The sequence below is a fragment of the Rhipicephalus sanguineus genome, chromosome 4 (genome assembly GCF_013339695.2).
Source record: "Rhipicephalus sanguineus isolate Rsan-2018 chromosome 4, BIME_Rsan_1.4, whole genome shotgun sequence".
Classification (NCBI taxonomy): domain Eukaryota; kingdom Metazoa; phylum Arthropoda; class Arachnida; order Ixodida; family Ixodidae; genus Rhipicephalus; species Rhipicephalus sanguineus.
Genome location: NC_051179.1, coordinates 32,020,047 through 32,035,836, shown reverse-complemented (window position 1 = coordinate 32,035,836; position 15,790 = coordinate 32,020,047). Strand labels below are relative to the sequence as shown.

Sequence of the window (15,790 nt, the reverse complement as noted above, 5' to 3'; positions counted from 1 at the left end):
CTTCACTCGGCTGCCTCTAACCAAAGCAGGCCGCTCGGTCCATTCCCCTTCTTTCGTCCAACAATTTGGGCACTTCTTAGCAATACACGTAAGTTTGTGGTGAAACAAACTTATAAGCCGGTATAGTTAGATTATGATGGGATGGATGAGAAAATGGTCACAGAGTTGGGTACACGAACTGGCATTTAACACGCACGCACGCACGCACGCACGCACGCACGCACGCGCACACACACACACACACACCACACACACACACACACACACACACACACACACACACACACACACACACACACACACACACACACACACGTATACGCGAGATATGTCCTAACTGCGCCGACGCAGAAGAGCCAGGATATAATCAGCTCCATCTAAGGGCGGTTTCTAAAGCAGTGCGTAAGAAACGTATACAATCTCTCTTAAGGCGCGCGCAACCGCTCCTTCCAGAGAGCGCGAGGCTGTTGAAGGGTTCCTGTCTCGTGGTTCTTTTTGTACGTCAGATCAATAACAAAAATAAATTACAATATCGAACGGCAAATCAGACATATACCCATGACGATTGTCATACCGTGCCTTCCCCTGTCGTTGCGTTTTTTCGAACACAAGAACTCCTTAAAAGTGAAAATGTGTACACCAACAATTCTCTATGATATCCCTGCTGTTACTCTTTCACGTTGTTTTATAGTATAGAATAAGGTTCCCAAACACGCGCCCGCTGCCCTGCCGCTATTGGCCCGGCCCGCACATGTCTTCGTTTCATATTTTTGAAAGAATTTTCTTTAATAAGTATGTGCATGAGCTACGCAGACGTGGCTGGTTTCAAGCATCTTTTCGCGAGGCACCATGTGTTAAAACATAACCATTGAACAAAAGCTCTATATTTCAGAATCGGCGTCCAGATTTCATTCATTATAACGATCACTGTCGATATGTTTCTCGAAACCTGATGTCAAATCCCCTTCAAAAATGACCCATATATCAGATATGCGAAAGGCCCTCTCCGAAATGGCAATATTAGCTGACATATTGTTCAACCACACCCACTTCCCCCCTTCTCCTCTAACCTTCTTCTCCGCTTCAACCTACTTTAGTGCCCCGGCTCTTGCAAGAGACTAAATTTCTTGACTGTGGCCCTCCAGCTGAGGTGAGTTTGAGACCCCTGGTGTAGAATAAAACGCAGATGTTTTGCAGCACTGCATTTTATTCATCATGACAACACGAAAGCAGGCGATCAACGCAATATAAGTATACGGGGTCGAGATCAGTGAAGGAACGCATATGCACACAGTAGGGAATGTTCATTGTTTAAACATCATGGTTTAACAGTCAACTCAACAAAGTGGTGACGACATCGGTCGAACGAAGAACTTCGCACATATTTCTTCACTCGACATGAAAAGTTTTCACCGAGAACGACAGTGCGACACTTACACCATACAAAAATCAGAGGGTATTGTTTAGGGACAGACAGCTCAAATGGCATTCACTGATTCGTGTACACTGGATTTCTTATTGGAATCAGCCACGATACAGGCGATTTGTTTAACCGAATTCGCAGTCGGGCTTCGTTTCATAGTGGTGTATACGTGAACAAGTATAGAGGATTCCGAAGACCTTTCTAAATGGATGTATTCCAGATGCTGACGTTCAGGATTCTCTTGTCGTTGTTTGGTGTCTATATAAACAGTGTTAACGTCATCGCATGCAATATGCAGCGTCTACAAAGCACTCTGCAAAACGCATGCATACACACCTTGTTATATCTTTCCCCTGCGTTCATTTTCTGCAGTTGACGTCCAGAGTGTGACGCGCAGTGGTCTTTTCCTTACTAGCATGGCGGTATACTTGAGGAAATCTTCAAGTGTATCTTCTTACCCGGCCAAACATTGGATATATTCACAAGGACCACAGCACACGCACCCATCGTATAAAGACAAATATCTCAGATTGGCGCATCTATGAAGGATTAAAGAGACGAAGTTTGAACAGAATTGGAATGGGCTTTGACCATGCATTCAGTGACCAATCGCTGAAGTCACTGAACTTTCTTATATAACGACTTGCTACACGAATGCGTGAACATCAGATGGAGACAGGTGGACCAGCAACGGTTCTTCACCTGATTTCAAGCAAGCGCGCCGCACGCAATTAAAGCTTCGGTGCCAATAGCGTGACGTTAAGCGCAATCGAGTGCGTATAGACGTGGCCGTGGGTTGCGTTTGTGAATACAAGCTGAGGCTCGTCGGGGCCTCCACAACGCGTTTGCACCGGCTGCGGCAGCCATGTGTATACGCCATGCGCCCGGTTATTCTTCGAGCCGATGGCAGCCAGGAAGAGACCACACACCGGCGGGGTCAAACATTCCGCGGGACGCCACAGCTCGCAATAGGTGTGCGTGCGCGCTTGTGTATACTATGCCGCGTACAGGCGTGCACAACCATGCACTCACGCACACAGACAGACGCGCGCGTCATTTTTCAGAAGCGATCGCCCGGGCTCACATGGGGTCGGCCGCGCGGCAACAGACTCCGCGCCGCGTGCTTTCTCGTTCCTTTCTCGCACTGCATGAGAACTGCCGGTGTCTGCTGTCGTTATTAATGGTTCTCTCGCAACGATGCCGTTTTTGTCCCCCCCCCCCCCCCCCCAACCTTGCGGGGTGTTCTCGCGCGCGTGTGTTTCTCGTATATACTGCAGGAACGGCTGCCTATATATCCCCAGGTGAAGAGAGTGCGAAAGGCGTAGAGACCATGCATGAAAACCACATAAGACTCGCTCGGATTAAAGCCCAGTTATAGGAGATCCGAGTGCCTGTTTTGCCGCTGCCGCGGTGTGCCTCGAGAAAGAAATGGACGTCCGGATCGGCGACGTGCAGTCCAATTTCTCAAATAGCTATACGATGGTTAATGCACGGTCCGAATTGTGAGCGCAGCTTCAAACGCGCTAATGTGCATTCTTGCCTTCCACAGCATGTCTTACTTTCTTTATCTCATTCTGTTTGCCCTCATCATCGTCGAACAGAGTATGCGGGTATATGCGCTATGACACTTTAATCATTGGAATAATATACGTGTAATTTTGCACGGGCTGCCTTCTGATTGTCTCGTTCACTTCGTCTCTGGTTTTCGATGGTTGGAACATTCACTGCAAAAATTGCCATTATTCTATATATATATATATATATATATATAGATATATTATATATATATATATTATATATATATATATATATATATATATATATATATATATATATATAGATATATATATATATATATATATATATATATATATATCAGTGGCGTAGCCAGGAATTTTGTTCGGGGGGGGGCTCACGTTGCAGCGCGACCTCCTCATTGAATTTTTAGAACGACTAAGTATATGAATAACATTTATTTATTTATTTATTTATTTATTTATTTATTTATTTATTTATTTATTTATTTATTTATTTATTTATTTATTTATCCTCAAAGGTCCCATATGGGACTTTACATGAGGGGTGGGCGTCATAAAATGGCGGTATCGATGAAGGTGTATGTTAGGATGTGGTTGAGTCTGCTTCCTGGATGGCATTTTTGAAGCGCGCAAAATCGCGGATGACTGCTGCTTTCGTTCGGAAGGTCATTCCAGTCTCGGGTGGTACGCAAAAAGAAGGGCTGCTGAAATGAGGTGGTGTGGGCACATGGCGGAATCACAGCATTTGGATGACTTGTGCGATGACCTCGATGGACCGGCTGGATGAGGTGGTTGTCACGCGGGGTTGAATAAAAGAATCTGTGAAAAAGGCAGAGACGTGCAATACGACGACGAAGAGCGAGGGTAGAAAGATTTAACTGGGATTTGAGGGCGGAGACGCTCGAGTAGCGGGAATAATCTGAAACAATGAATCTGGTTGCTCGGTTCTGTACTGACTCAAGTATTTCGATATGATTAGTTTGGTGGGGGTCAAAGACAGCAGCTGCATACTCAAGTTTCGGTCTGACAATGGTGTTATAAGCGAGTAGTTTAACGGAAGGTGGTGTCATGGAACTGTTACGGCGTGTGTACCCGAGAGCGCGGTTATCAGAGTGAATTATGTGATTTATATGGTCGCCCCAAGATAGGTTACTCGAAGGATGGACACGCAGATATTTAATCGAGTCAGTAGCAGCTATATGACAGTTGTTGATTGTGTAAGTAGCCGGCGTGTGGTTTCGGCGACGATGGAAAGAAATTAGTAATGTTTTTTTCGCATTAAGGGACATCAACCAGGTGGTACACCACTGCTGAATGCGTGAGAGGTCATGCTGTAGAGAGGAGACATCGGTGGGGTTATTTATAGGGCGGTAGAGGACACAATCATCAGCAAAAAGACGGATGTTAGATTCAACGGAAAGCGGAATATCGTTAATGTATATTAGGAATAAAAGAGGCCCTAGGACGATACCCTGGGGCACGCTGGACAAGACATGCGAGAGGTCGGAGGAGTGATCATTAACATGCACTTATTGTTTACGGTTTGTTAGGAATGCTTTAATCCAGTTAAAAACATGCCGATGAAGGTTTAGACGCGAGGTTTTTTGAAGGAGACGGGAGTGGGGTACCTTATCGAAGGCTTTTTCAAAATCTAAGAACAGTGTGTCAATTGGGATGTTACGGTCCATATGAAGGTGAATGTCGTGCAGGAATAATGTTAGTTGGATCTCGCATGAGTGATCTTTACGAAAGCCATGTTGGTTTGGGTGAAAGAAGTTTACGGATGATAAAAATGTAGCAACATGAGAAAAGATGACGTGTTCCATGATCTTTGAACAAACACTAGTGAGCGAGATTGGTCGGTAGTAACCTGCAAATGAGCGGTCACCTTTCTTGAAGAACGGAAAGACCTTCCCAACTCTCCAGTCTAATGGGACTTCACCTGTGTCGGGTGACTGCTGAAAAATGATTGACAATATGGAACTACATACATGTTTAGTATTTTTCAGAATTTTGGCGTTTATGCCATCTATACCGTATGAAGAAGAGTTCTTTAATTGGTTAATAACTTTTACAATTCCCTCTGAATTGAATGTAATCTTTGGCATTGGCGGAAAAGCAAAATGCGGAAAATCAGGAAGTTCGTTGTTAGGTTCGTTAGTAAAGACTGAACAAAATGCAGAGTTGACGGATGGAACGTCGCAGTCGGCAACGGGGGATCCAGAAGTGTCACAAAGAGAGACTGTGGTTTGTCGTCCGGTTTCATAATTTTCCAAAAGCGGCGTGGGTATGTACATGTATTACCATGTACATACATTGTCACTGGTATTACCATTAATATGTATTACCAGTGACAATTTGTATTCGATGCTGCAAATCACTTCTTGAATGCTGCCCTCTGTTAAGAACGAGTAAGAAATGTGTTTTTTTCGTAAAAATATTATGTTGGCATGCCCGCAAAATCTTTCCAGGAATAACTGTCTTCAATCTTTTCAATATTTGTGTTTGTGTGTGTGTGTAACAGGTACGGCAAATATCACGTAAACTTCGGAACTGCATCAGCTTTGAACTGAAGAGGTGCCTGATAACAAAAAAATGAAGTCCACGAAATAACCAGGATTTTAATGCAGATTGTTTACGCAAAATGTTAATCTTTTTGCACAAATGATGCGGCCAGGGAAAAGCAAGAATGGGAAAGTACACCTCGAATACGGGCAAAATATAAGTCACCGGAAACAGTCCGCAGTATGCTTACGCAAAACTTCACAAATGTACATTTAAATATGCAATCAATAAACGGAACTAAGCAATGATCACTATACATATGGCCAACTGATATGTCCTTGGGCCAAGCTGCTGTCTCGGACGCACCATGTAAACAGAACTATAAAGGAAGAGCGCAGAAATAACGAAAGAAACTACTTCAAAACTGTTTTAAAAAGTGCGAACCACTATTGTGCACTCAATTTAAAGGAAGGTTGCCGCTTCTAGTTCAAAAAGCAATAAAGAACAAAAACGACAAATGAAAGTAACAAACAATGCTTTAGTACGGCTTCCCAATAGTTGAATGTGTTTGGTAACGCCGCGTATGCCGACCTCTCAGTGAACAAGGTGAAGCTGTCGATTGGCTGGTAATGTGCCACCTGATGCCCGTTATTCTTATGTTTATATTAGGTCACAGTGTTAACTGCTAAAAGGTACAAATCCTCACGGCTTTAAAAGGTGGTGAACAATAATATTGCGTCAGAATTACGGGCTCATTGACCTGAACTCTGGAACAGTAGTGTCCTTTTCCTTTCGTTTGCGCTGATTTTTGTCCTGCTCGGTATCAAAGGACAACGTTGACCCGGCGAGGAAGCTTAGCGAAGCGGTCAATGACTTCCGACACGCTGATGTCGACATTTCTGTGGGCGTACAGAAGTGCCTGGCCAACCATGCGTTCCTCAGACATCGTGGAGCGTAAGAAGTTCTTAAGTAACCTCATGCTTGAAAACGTTCCCTCTGCGCTGGCAGTGGTCACTGGAAGGGTGATTAGAATCCGGAGTAGCTTGTACACATTCGCACAGAACCTGCTGTCGCAATGAGAGAGGGCATCGGTTCCTGTACCGGGGCTCTGGTTTGCTGCTTTGTTCGCCCACTTTGTCCACCATAGTCGCAGTTCTCCAAAACCAGCCCTCGTTTCGACGTCATGCGCAAAAACGGTCAGGAGATTTTCTGCTCCTTTCTCCCGATCATCTTGCATTGGTGGTATTGCGGATGATACAATTAATGAAAAGTCCTTTAGAAGTGTCCTGTGCTGTTCGAACCGTTGGTTTAACTGCCTAGTACGTGGTTCATGAACGGAATGAACAGGGTTCTGCGAAAATATTCTTCCGCACTTTCGAATGCATTGCTCCCAAGGTTTTGCTTCCGGACACCGGCTCGACGGCTGGTGATCTCCACATTCAGTTTTTCTGCCAATGCCTGCATTTGTGCAAATATTTTTGAGAAAGAAACATTCGTGTTCTTAGCGGTCACTTTCAATTGTCTGCTGTATCACTTCTATGTCGTCAATGGCAGCGCTCATGTCGATACTCCTCGTCTGCAGCTTCTTTGACAGTGGCAAAGTCAGTGCTAACACGTGTTCCGTCACATGCAGACTTACAAGGAACGCTGGTGAAAAGAGTGCCAACATTAGACTGTTTGCCTGCACTGGACTTTCGCCATTTCCGTTAAACTTAGTCTCCTCTAGTGCTGCGATCAACGGCTGAAAGAGGCTCACAAATGAAAGCACTGCATCGTGCTTCTCGGCCCAGCGCGTTTCGCATAGTCCCAAAAGGCGCTGCCTTGTAGGCTCAGGACAGCTCAAACTTATCACTTTTCGCAAAACGTGTGAGCGGCTAGAAGATTTACGGAAAAAGGCTGACGTCGCCTTCAGAGTCCCAAAACAGTTTCGAATGTCTGTGATGGAGCATGCTGCACACACAACTAGATAAAGGGAGTGACACGCGCAGTGAATACATAGAGTGCGGCTGGATATTTCTCACGGACAGCAGCTTGAACACCATTCGTTTTGTCGGCCATCGAACTTGCACCACCGTAGCCTTGACCACGGAGATGCTGCATGTTAATTCCCATTTCTATAAGGAGCCTTATGATGGTGTCGGCCAGGGCCCGGCCATTTGGTCGTGAATTGGCACAAAGCCTAAGAACACTTCTTCGATTCCGTTCGCATCCTTATTAAGGTACCTTGCACAAACAGTAAGCTGCTCGATACCCGCAACATCCGTCGTTTCATCAGCAAGTACGGAGAAGCAGCCTGCAGCGTTTACTTTTGCGACTAGGCTTTCCTTGATGATTGCAGCAGAGATTTCTATAATGTGGTTTTGTACATATAAACTAAAATATGAGGCCTTATTTGGGCAACTTTCCAAATGCTTTTTTTTATCTGTGTCGCCACAATCCGCGCGCATGCGAAGCAGCTCTTTGAAGTTGCCTGTATTTGTAGAGGAGGCTGTGCTTGAATCCATGGGACCACTGTCTCTATGTCCACGGAGAGCCACACCTTGCCACCCGCAAAAGAGAACTGTCTCAACAATAGGCTGTAACTTCCTTCGGATCTCTCCTATTTGAATTTGCCTGCCATGGTCCAGCTGATCAACAACACTGGGCACACATCCTGAGAAGGTTTGAAGAAAACTATCGGCTACCAGATGAGCGTCAGTGTGATATTTAGTGACTTCATGTGCACCGAAGACTTCGAGGGCGTGCTTCCACTTTTGAAATGGATTGGATACGAGGGCCTTAGTGCGCGCATGTTGGCCCTTGCCAATCTCACTTCTGCTAAAAAGGACGCACACTCGGCAAAACGCACCCTCTTGAAGCGCTGAGAAGCTAAGCCATCGGTACCTGTCCAGCCAAGCCACGTAAACATTCGTTTCTGCTTAAAATCGTTCATAGACTTAAACATATAGCATGGCGGAGGAATCCAAGGAGAAGTTAGCAGTTGATGTTTTGTGTCATCATCCACTTTTGAGCCGTCTGTGTAGACCCCGATATCAAACTTGCTTCTGCTAACATTTTGAGGCCATAAAAAGATAAATAATTAAATAAATGATAATCAGGCTGAAGCCCAATAAATCCCACCACCCGGGTGACGCCGCTGGTTGGTGGTGTATGAGAGCACGAAAAATTTCGGGGGGGGGCTGAAGCCCCATAAGCCCCCCCCCCCCCTGGCTACGCCCCTGATATATATATATATATATTATATATATATATATATATATATTATATAGAGTCAATGCCATGTTGTGATGGATACATTTGTGTATTCTGCATCCTGCAAGGCAGTCCCGGAAAGTTCACATTTTTGCGGACAGGTATACGGTGTGATGAAAGTTCACAGCAACCGATCGCAGTGTTCCGATAGAAAAATTATAAGAAACGTATAGGCGGGCTCATTAGCAGTGCCGGCGCAGTCTCGAGATGCTGCGAATTCAACCGGAGCGGCTCACAAATGAATTGAAGCAGTGGCGCAGGCTACGAGCAGTTTTTAAAGCAGGGCTTTCTATATACTTCTCCTTCGACCACGGCTAAAAGAGGGGTGGGGGCTCGGATCGCAAAGGCTGTTAGTGTGTATATATGTATCTGTGATGGTGGTATGTATGTGCGCATCTATTGCTGATCACCAAGCAAAGGGGCAGCCCCTTTCAGCGGATATTGAAGAAGGATGCATAAAGTGTTCCGATATTCAGTAGTTACCCTTCGTTGGGTATACATGCGCGAAATTCTCGCCAGTAACAAAGGTAATAGCCGCCGTGATCATTAAGAAGCACGGATATGACACGCGTAAGCAGTTTCCACTCGCAGCCAGGAACAAGGTCAGCCTCACGTTGTATGCGGGGAACAAAAGCCGAGGGCTCGAGCTCGTTACCCATTCGGCTGCTCATCGTTTGCCGACTCCAGCGTCATCGCTCGCCCACTTCAGCGTCACAGCAGCAGCAGTGGCAATCGCCCACTTCAGCGTCACAGCAGCAGCAGTGGCAACAACAAAAATGACTCCAAAAGAAGGTTAATCAGTCAATCTCGACAGCAACTATTTGACGAATGGTGTTTGCTCATACAGGTTGCACCGCGCCCTCGTCTCATCCGCCGCATCCGCGGAGGCGCGCGAGCCTTGTCGGGGTTCTGTTGCGGGCCGGCGGAAACGGGCAACAACCATTTACACCTGATGTGACGCGCTTTCTGCGGGCTCACGCCCCGCCACGCCCACCCACATGCGCGCGCGCGCCCTCGAGCGCCTCGCTTTGAAGACGCCCACGGACTCTCGTAATGGTATAAATACGCGCCCGCGACTTCGTTGCGCGGCATACTGTGCGAATAGTGCACATTATACGCTGGTGCACGGTTTGTGCGTGTGTGCCTGCTCCGCGGTCATTTTTCAATCACGAGTCTCTCGCGACTTCGTTTACTCTTTTGCTGAGGGGTCGCCACACGTCCAAATGCCTGGCCCGACCGGGCTAAGGAAAAAGGTCTCGGAGGTGGTTCTCTTTACTGAATGAGAACGCTTTCCGGTGCTGATATTTGCCGCCGTTGTGTCTTCGGGGCACTCCGCCAATAACGGGTCGCAGCGGGAATTCCCCATCTCGAGAGTGCCGAAATGAGTGATGACCAATGAGGAACGGCAGCACGGGTGCCGAGATTTTGTTTAGTTGAAGTACTTAGGCCTATGTGGAGCGCCGACTTTCGGTGGATTAGCTTGAAACTGCCGGGAATTAGAGCAGACACCTGCTGACTGCACGGCCGGACACTTTCGTTGACATGTAGAGACCTTGATGTCACAGAGTGCGCGCGACAAAACCAATTAGAGAAGAAGAAAGGCGGCGAATTTCTCCGAGTAATGCCGTGTGCACAGAGCGTTTTATCAATCAGAGCCGTGTCCAACGCTTGCGTTAATGAGTGGAGCAGAAATGTGGCCAAGTAGCCAATTCTATAGACAACATCAGCCGAAAGTTAGCCAACACTTGCCGCCATTATAGTCTGCACTGTACAAGTAAACGCAGGTAGGCGTCACACAACGGACTCCGGACAAACACGTACTTTTTTCTATACAGTATATGTAGTCATGATCACTTTATATGATATATTTATAATATTTGTTATATGCTGCATTGCATCAATAAACATCCTTTCTTTTTTTTTCATCTCGGGAAATGGTGTTTCTGATGATAACCGGGAAAAAATGTGGTCCTCAAGTACGCCTGTCTTCGGGTAAAAAAAATATTGATTATGCCAGTATAACAGCGAAATGAGGACAATTAAAAAAGGACATAGACCTTAAAAGTTAATAAAATGCGACCTTTCGGCTCCCGCACGCGTGCCTTGTTCACTACATATAGATATATATATTCAGCAGACGGTTCCGAGCTATTAGGTTGAGGTCGAGGATATGAATGAAAAGTCACAGTTAAAAACATAACATTTATTCTAACGTTTCGACCGGGGACCGGCCTTTATGAAAGATAAACAGGTACCCATTATAATGTGTGTGTGTGTGTGTGTGTGTGTGCGTGTGTGTGTGTGTGTGTGCGTGCGTGTGTGTGTGTGTGTGTGTGCGTGCGTGCGTGCGTGCGTGCGCGTGCACACATTAAAGAGTACCAGATGGTCTAAATTTCCGGTACCCTCCACTACGGCGTTCCTCATAATTCTATCGTGGTATTGAGACGTAAAAAGCTAGATATTATTATTATAACTAACGCCCCCCTCCCAAGTTGGAGAAAGCGTTGTTATCTGTTCGCTATCGAGACGTACACACGAGATGACGGAAACTTGAATTGATAAGTGACGAACAAACAGAGGAAGTCTCGAAGCCTGGTGCAATGTTTCGACGAGGGGACCATGCCTCCGTTAGGGCCCTGATAAAGGCAAGTCTCCTCGTCGAAGATTGGTTGCTCCGAGGCTTCACTTTGAGCCCACCCACTTTTAATAGCTCTTAAGCTGTTCTTTAGTCGTTGCCGTCTTTATGACTGAGAATCTGTCAAAAATAATATGTGTGCTCGCCTATAGGACTAAGGACAAACACAAACCAATGTTTTTTAACACGAAAGTGTTTTATGCCGGGGTCCACCAACACTTCACTGACGTGTTTCCGTCACGGAAATGACGTCGAAAAAATATACACGATTAGATGGCAAAGGAAAAAGTTCCGTCAACGGGCATCGAACCCACGACCACTCGGTCCGCAACAACAGTTGCCGGGCACGCTATCCACAGCTGCGTGACGGTCACAGACTCTAAAGGCTTTACAAACGCGCCTTTTATATCTCCCACTCTCCCGGTCGGCGGGGTGGTGTTGCCCTCTGGGAGCGGTAAAGTAATTCGTTATTACTGTGGCCTCCGAGATTAGCACCTGCAACGCGCTACACGTCCCTGCCATTCGGCGCGTTTTCAACAGAAGTTTAATTTTGTCAATGCCTTAACATACCGCGAGGTGGCGACCTTAGCCAAGCGTCGTAACAGCGTCGGCCTCGCTCAGCTCTGCGACGCGCGCCTGCCTCACGTGGCTGTAACACCGCGATCCCCGCTCACGCGCTCGCCCCTAGAAAAATCGCGGCCGGGCTACCGGAGCGGCACGACGCGCTTTGCGTTTCCCTCTAGCCCGGCCGTGGTGTTCAATCACATTTTAACATGCCGCGGGATGGCGACCAAGTTCTGCGTCCAATATGCGACGCTCTTCTGTCTATCACACCTCGTTCTCTGATTACGCTTTCACCGTTTACTACCACAGCTACCACAAGGGTTTGTTTAATCATTTAGCATGGAAGTTAGTCGTCGGGATGATGGAAATGTACCATCAACAATCAAAGTGGGCACATCCACGTTAAACGTGCTATAGCTGCCAGACATCAATATATATTGTGCAAACTCTCTTATATCCATGTACAGTATAAGCATTCAGTTACTTCTGTAAGGGCACCAGAGGCGTAGCCAGGGGGGGGGGGGGGGGGTTGGGGGGTTCAAACCTCCCCCGAAATTTTTCAGTTTTGCTTGCGTATATATACACGCACACATACAAACGCACGCACAAACATACATAAAGTATGGTTGAACCCCCCCCCCCCCCCCCGAAAAAAATTTCTGGCTACGCCCCTGAAGGGCACGCTTTACTTTCGTGTTATTCCGATTCCTATGATGGAGGGATCAACCATGTTTTTTCCGCTTTCTCTCTCTCACACACACTCTCTCTCTCTCTTTCTCTTTTCCCCTCTCCCATTCTCCAACTTGTTCCCATACGGCGCTAGAAGTCTCAGGAGTCTCGGGAGTGCTCGTTCCGGAGCCCTCCACTACGGCGTCTGTCATAATCATATCGTGGTTTTGGGACGTTAAATCCCATCAATTATTATTATTATTATTATTATTATTATTATTATTATTATTATTATTATTATTATTATTATTATTATTATTATTATTATTATTATTATTACGTTTATGTGCGTGTTCCTTGGCTATTTGCTGTTGTTGGTTGGCTGGTTGCAAAACTTTATTGAGGTCCTGCAAGGCGCGCGTTAGCGCGCAGCGGGCGACTCCCACGTCGGGACCGTCAGGCCAAGCCTGCCGGCCGCTACGCGGGTCTGCTGGACGGCCCAGAGCTGGTCAGCCAGGAGGGAGTGTTCGTCAGCAACAAATCACTTGCATTTGCATGCCTCCATATATATCATCTTGAATTATATGTGGTCATCCGGGTGCCGGCCGCGACCTCTATTTACCAGTCACGACCGCCGGTAGACGATTATGAAAGAGGTAATGACGGTTGCAGTTTAGGGTTCATGGCATCCTTTGAAAAGCTTGGCCCTGATGTTGAGATTTCCGAAGGCCTCCGCGTACCTTCCCGCCACAAAGGCGCCGTCGAAGCAGACTGACAGGACTGATCTTCGCCGCCCGATTACACGGGTCGCGAAGGGGACGGCGACCAACCACCAACACAATGCCGACGGGACCAAAGTGGCTGCGCCTGCACCGTTTCCTCCGTGGGACAGTCTCTGACATTTCTTCATTCTCCCTTTCACTTTCCTTTCAAACCTTCTAGTCCTTGTTTACAATAAATCAGTCTTGAAGCGGATACCAACGAGTCGAGTCGTCTTCTTTTCGAGGCTCCTGCGCGCGCAGCCCAATGCGCCCTTCTTAGCTAACGCGCATTGAGAAGTGATGAGTGAGTCGTATACTTGGCAATAGCAATTAGAGTCAGTTACGAAGTTAGGGCGCGAGTAATCATCTACATTTTCTGGTGCCGAAACCCAGGATTGCTTCGCCTGCTGACCTTGAAAGCGCCATGGAACGAATGCAGAAGCAAGCCACCCTTCGACAAGCCATCGACGCCATCATCGCAGAGAGCAGCGTCTTGCTGCAAGCGCCAGCAACAGCGATCGGTGAGCTTGAAGAACATTTGGAAAACCTTGTAGAGCAAGCGAATGAGCTAAAGGCAGTCAACGACGCCATCGAGAAGAAGATTGATCTACAGGAACTCGATGCCACGCTAACCGAATGCATTGACTATACAATAAGAAAATCACCACTATGAAGACGAAAATCAAAAGAGCCCTAAAAAACGAAGCCTTGAGTGAAACAAGGTAAAGCACTTCATCAGGAACGAACGATTCGGAACAAGTAGTACATACTGGTTCTGTTCTGAGCACAGTAGCGACGACTCTCCAGCTGCCGTCATTAATAACCAGGCTTCCGAAGCTGGAGATCGCTAAGTTCAATGGAGATCTGCGCTCGTGGACTAGATTCTGGAACCAGTTCGAATCGACGATTCACAAAAATCTAGCGCTTCACACCATGAACAAGTTCCAGTATCTGACTAGCCACCTAACCGGAAAGGCCGCAGCCGCTATCGATATGACTGCCACTCAGTGATCGAAATTATGACATTGCTGTGAAGACATTGGTCGAAAGATTCGGCAGGGACGAGGTCATCATTGAAGAGCACATGGCGCGGTTGCTTGAGGTCCGCCCGGAGCACAATCTACATGACACCGAGAGACTACGGACTCTTTACGATGAACTCCAGACAGGTGTCCGCGGTCTCGATGCATTGGGTGTGGCCTCGAGCACATACGGCGTGCTTTTACTGACGATCCTTCGGAAAAGCATCGCGAGTGAGCTTTGCCTCGAGTACTACAGGAGAAAGACAACATCGGAAGCCGTCCCTGAAGACGACCTTCAGGAGTTCCTAAATTTCCTGAAGGCGGAGGCAGAGGGCAGAGAGAGAGAGAGAGAGAGAGAGAGCACAACGTGCAGTACGACCGGTGAGACCGCTATGGAACAGAAAGCTCCACTCTCAAGAGATCGTCATCAAACACCGTCGGCGTCTGCTCTAACGGTGACTGGAGGCGAGGTGCATTGCACCTTTTGTGATAAAGACGGACGTACCGCGGCAGAATGTATCACCTCCATTCCCATAAACAAGAAAAGGGCGGTGGTGTCAAAGGAGAGGCGCTGTCACAAGTGCGCAAAAAGAAATCACCGTGCCACCGAGTGTCGAACACCGAGATGGCTCAAGTGCGCGAAGTGCTCAGGACGGCACGCAACGGGCGTGTTCGAGCTCAACCAAAGAGTAACGCCGGCCCCCTCAAGCGAAGGTGCTGCACCAACAGTATACTACAGTCCAGTCATCGCAGGTGGAACGAAACTGAGCGAAACTGAACGAAAGGCACGTGTACTTTTACAGACGGCACGAGCGCTTGCGGAAGGACAAAATAAGAGTACTTTGGTGTGAATGCTTCTCGACGGTGGCAGCCAAAGAACATACGAGAGGAGGTTTCCCGTCGTCTATAGCTCCACGTCATAGGAGAGGAGAGGCGTCATAGGAGGAAGTCAGAGGCCATTGGAGGAAAGAAGTTGTCGTTGGGTGGAATGCTGGCTGAGAAACTGGCGCGACACCAGAGTCCTCATCGAAGCGCTGGAGATGCCCGAGATCAGTGGAGACCTGCTGCCACCACCGGACGACCGCATTGCCAACATCGCGCAGGAACAAGGCCTCGAACTTGCTGACACAGTACCTGGCGGCTACCATCCTGGAGTTGGAGTTGAGCTGCTTGTTGGGGCTGATCACTACTGGGACATCACGATAGGAAGTGTCAAGCGCCTCATTGAGAAGCTCGTGGCCGTGGAAACTGCGTTTGGATGGGCACTGCAGGGCACAGACACCGCATCGTCTGCCGCAACGTACCTACGAACACGGTACGAACATCGGCGTGATGCGAGTCAGCGTGAACACAGAACCAGATGACGTTTCTCGTCAACGCAGAAGCCAGAAAGAGGAAGAAGCATCCATGAGAGAAATATA

The 15,790-nt window shown here is 47.4% G+C and overlaps 1 protein-coding gene across 1 annotated transcript in view; it reads left to right on the top strand.

Moving 5' to 3' along the window:
* LOC119391124 (DDB1- and CUL4-associated factor 17) overlaps positions 1-14,020 on the top strand; it is a 31,705-nt gene extending 17,685 nt beyond the window's left edge. Inside the window, exons 13-14 of the mRNA XM_049415160.1 lie at positions 1,098-1,150; positions 13,741-14,020. Of these exons, the coding sequence (XP_049271117.1) occupies positions 1,098-1,150; positions 13,741-14,020 (333 nt within the window). The remainder of the gene's footprint in view (positions 1-1,097; positions 1,151-13,740) is intronic.
* The last annotated feature ends 1,770 nt before the right edge of the window (positions 14,021-15,790 follow it).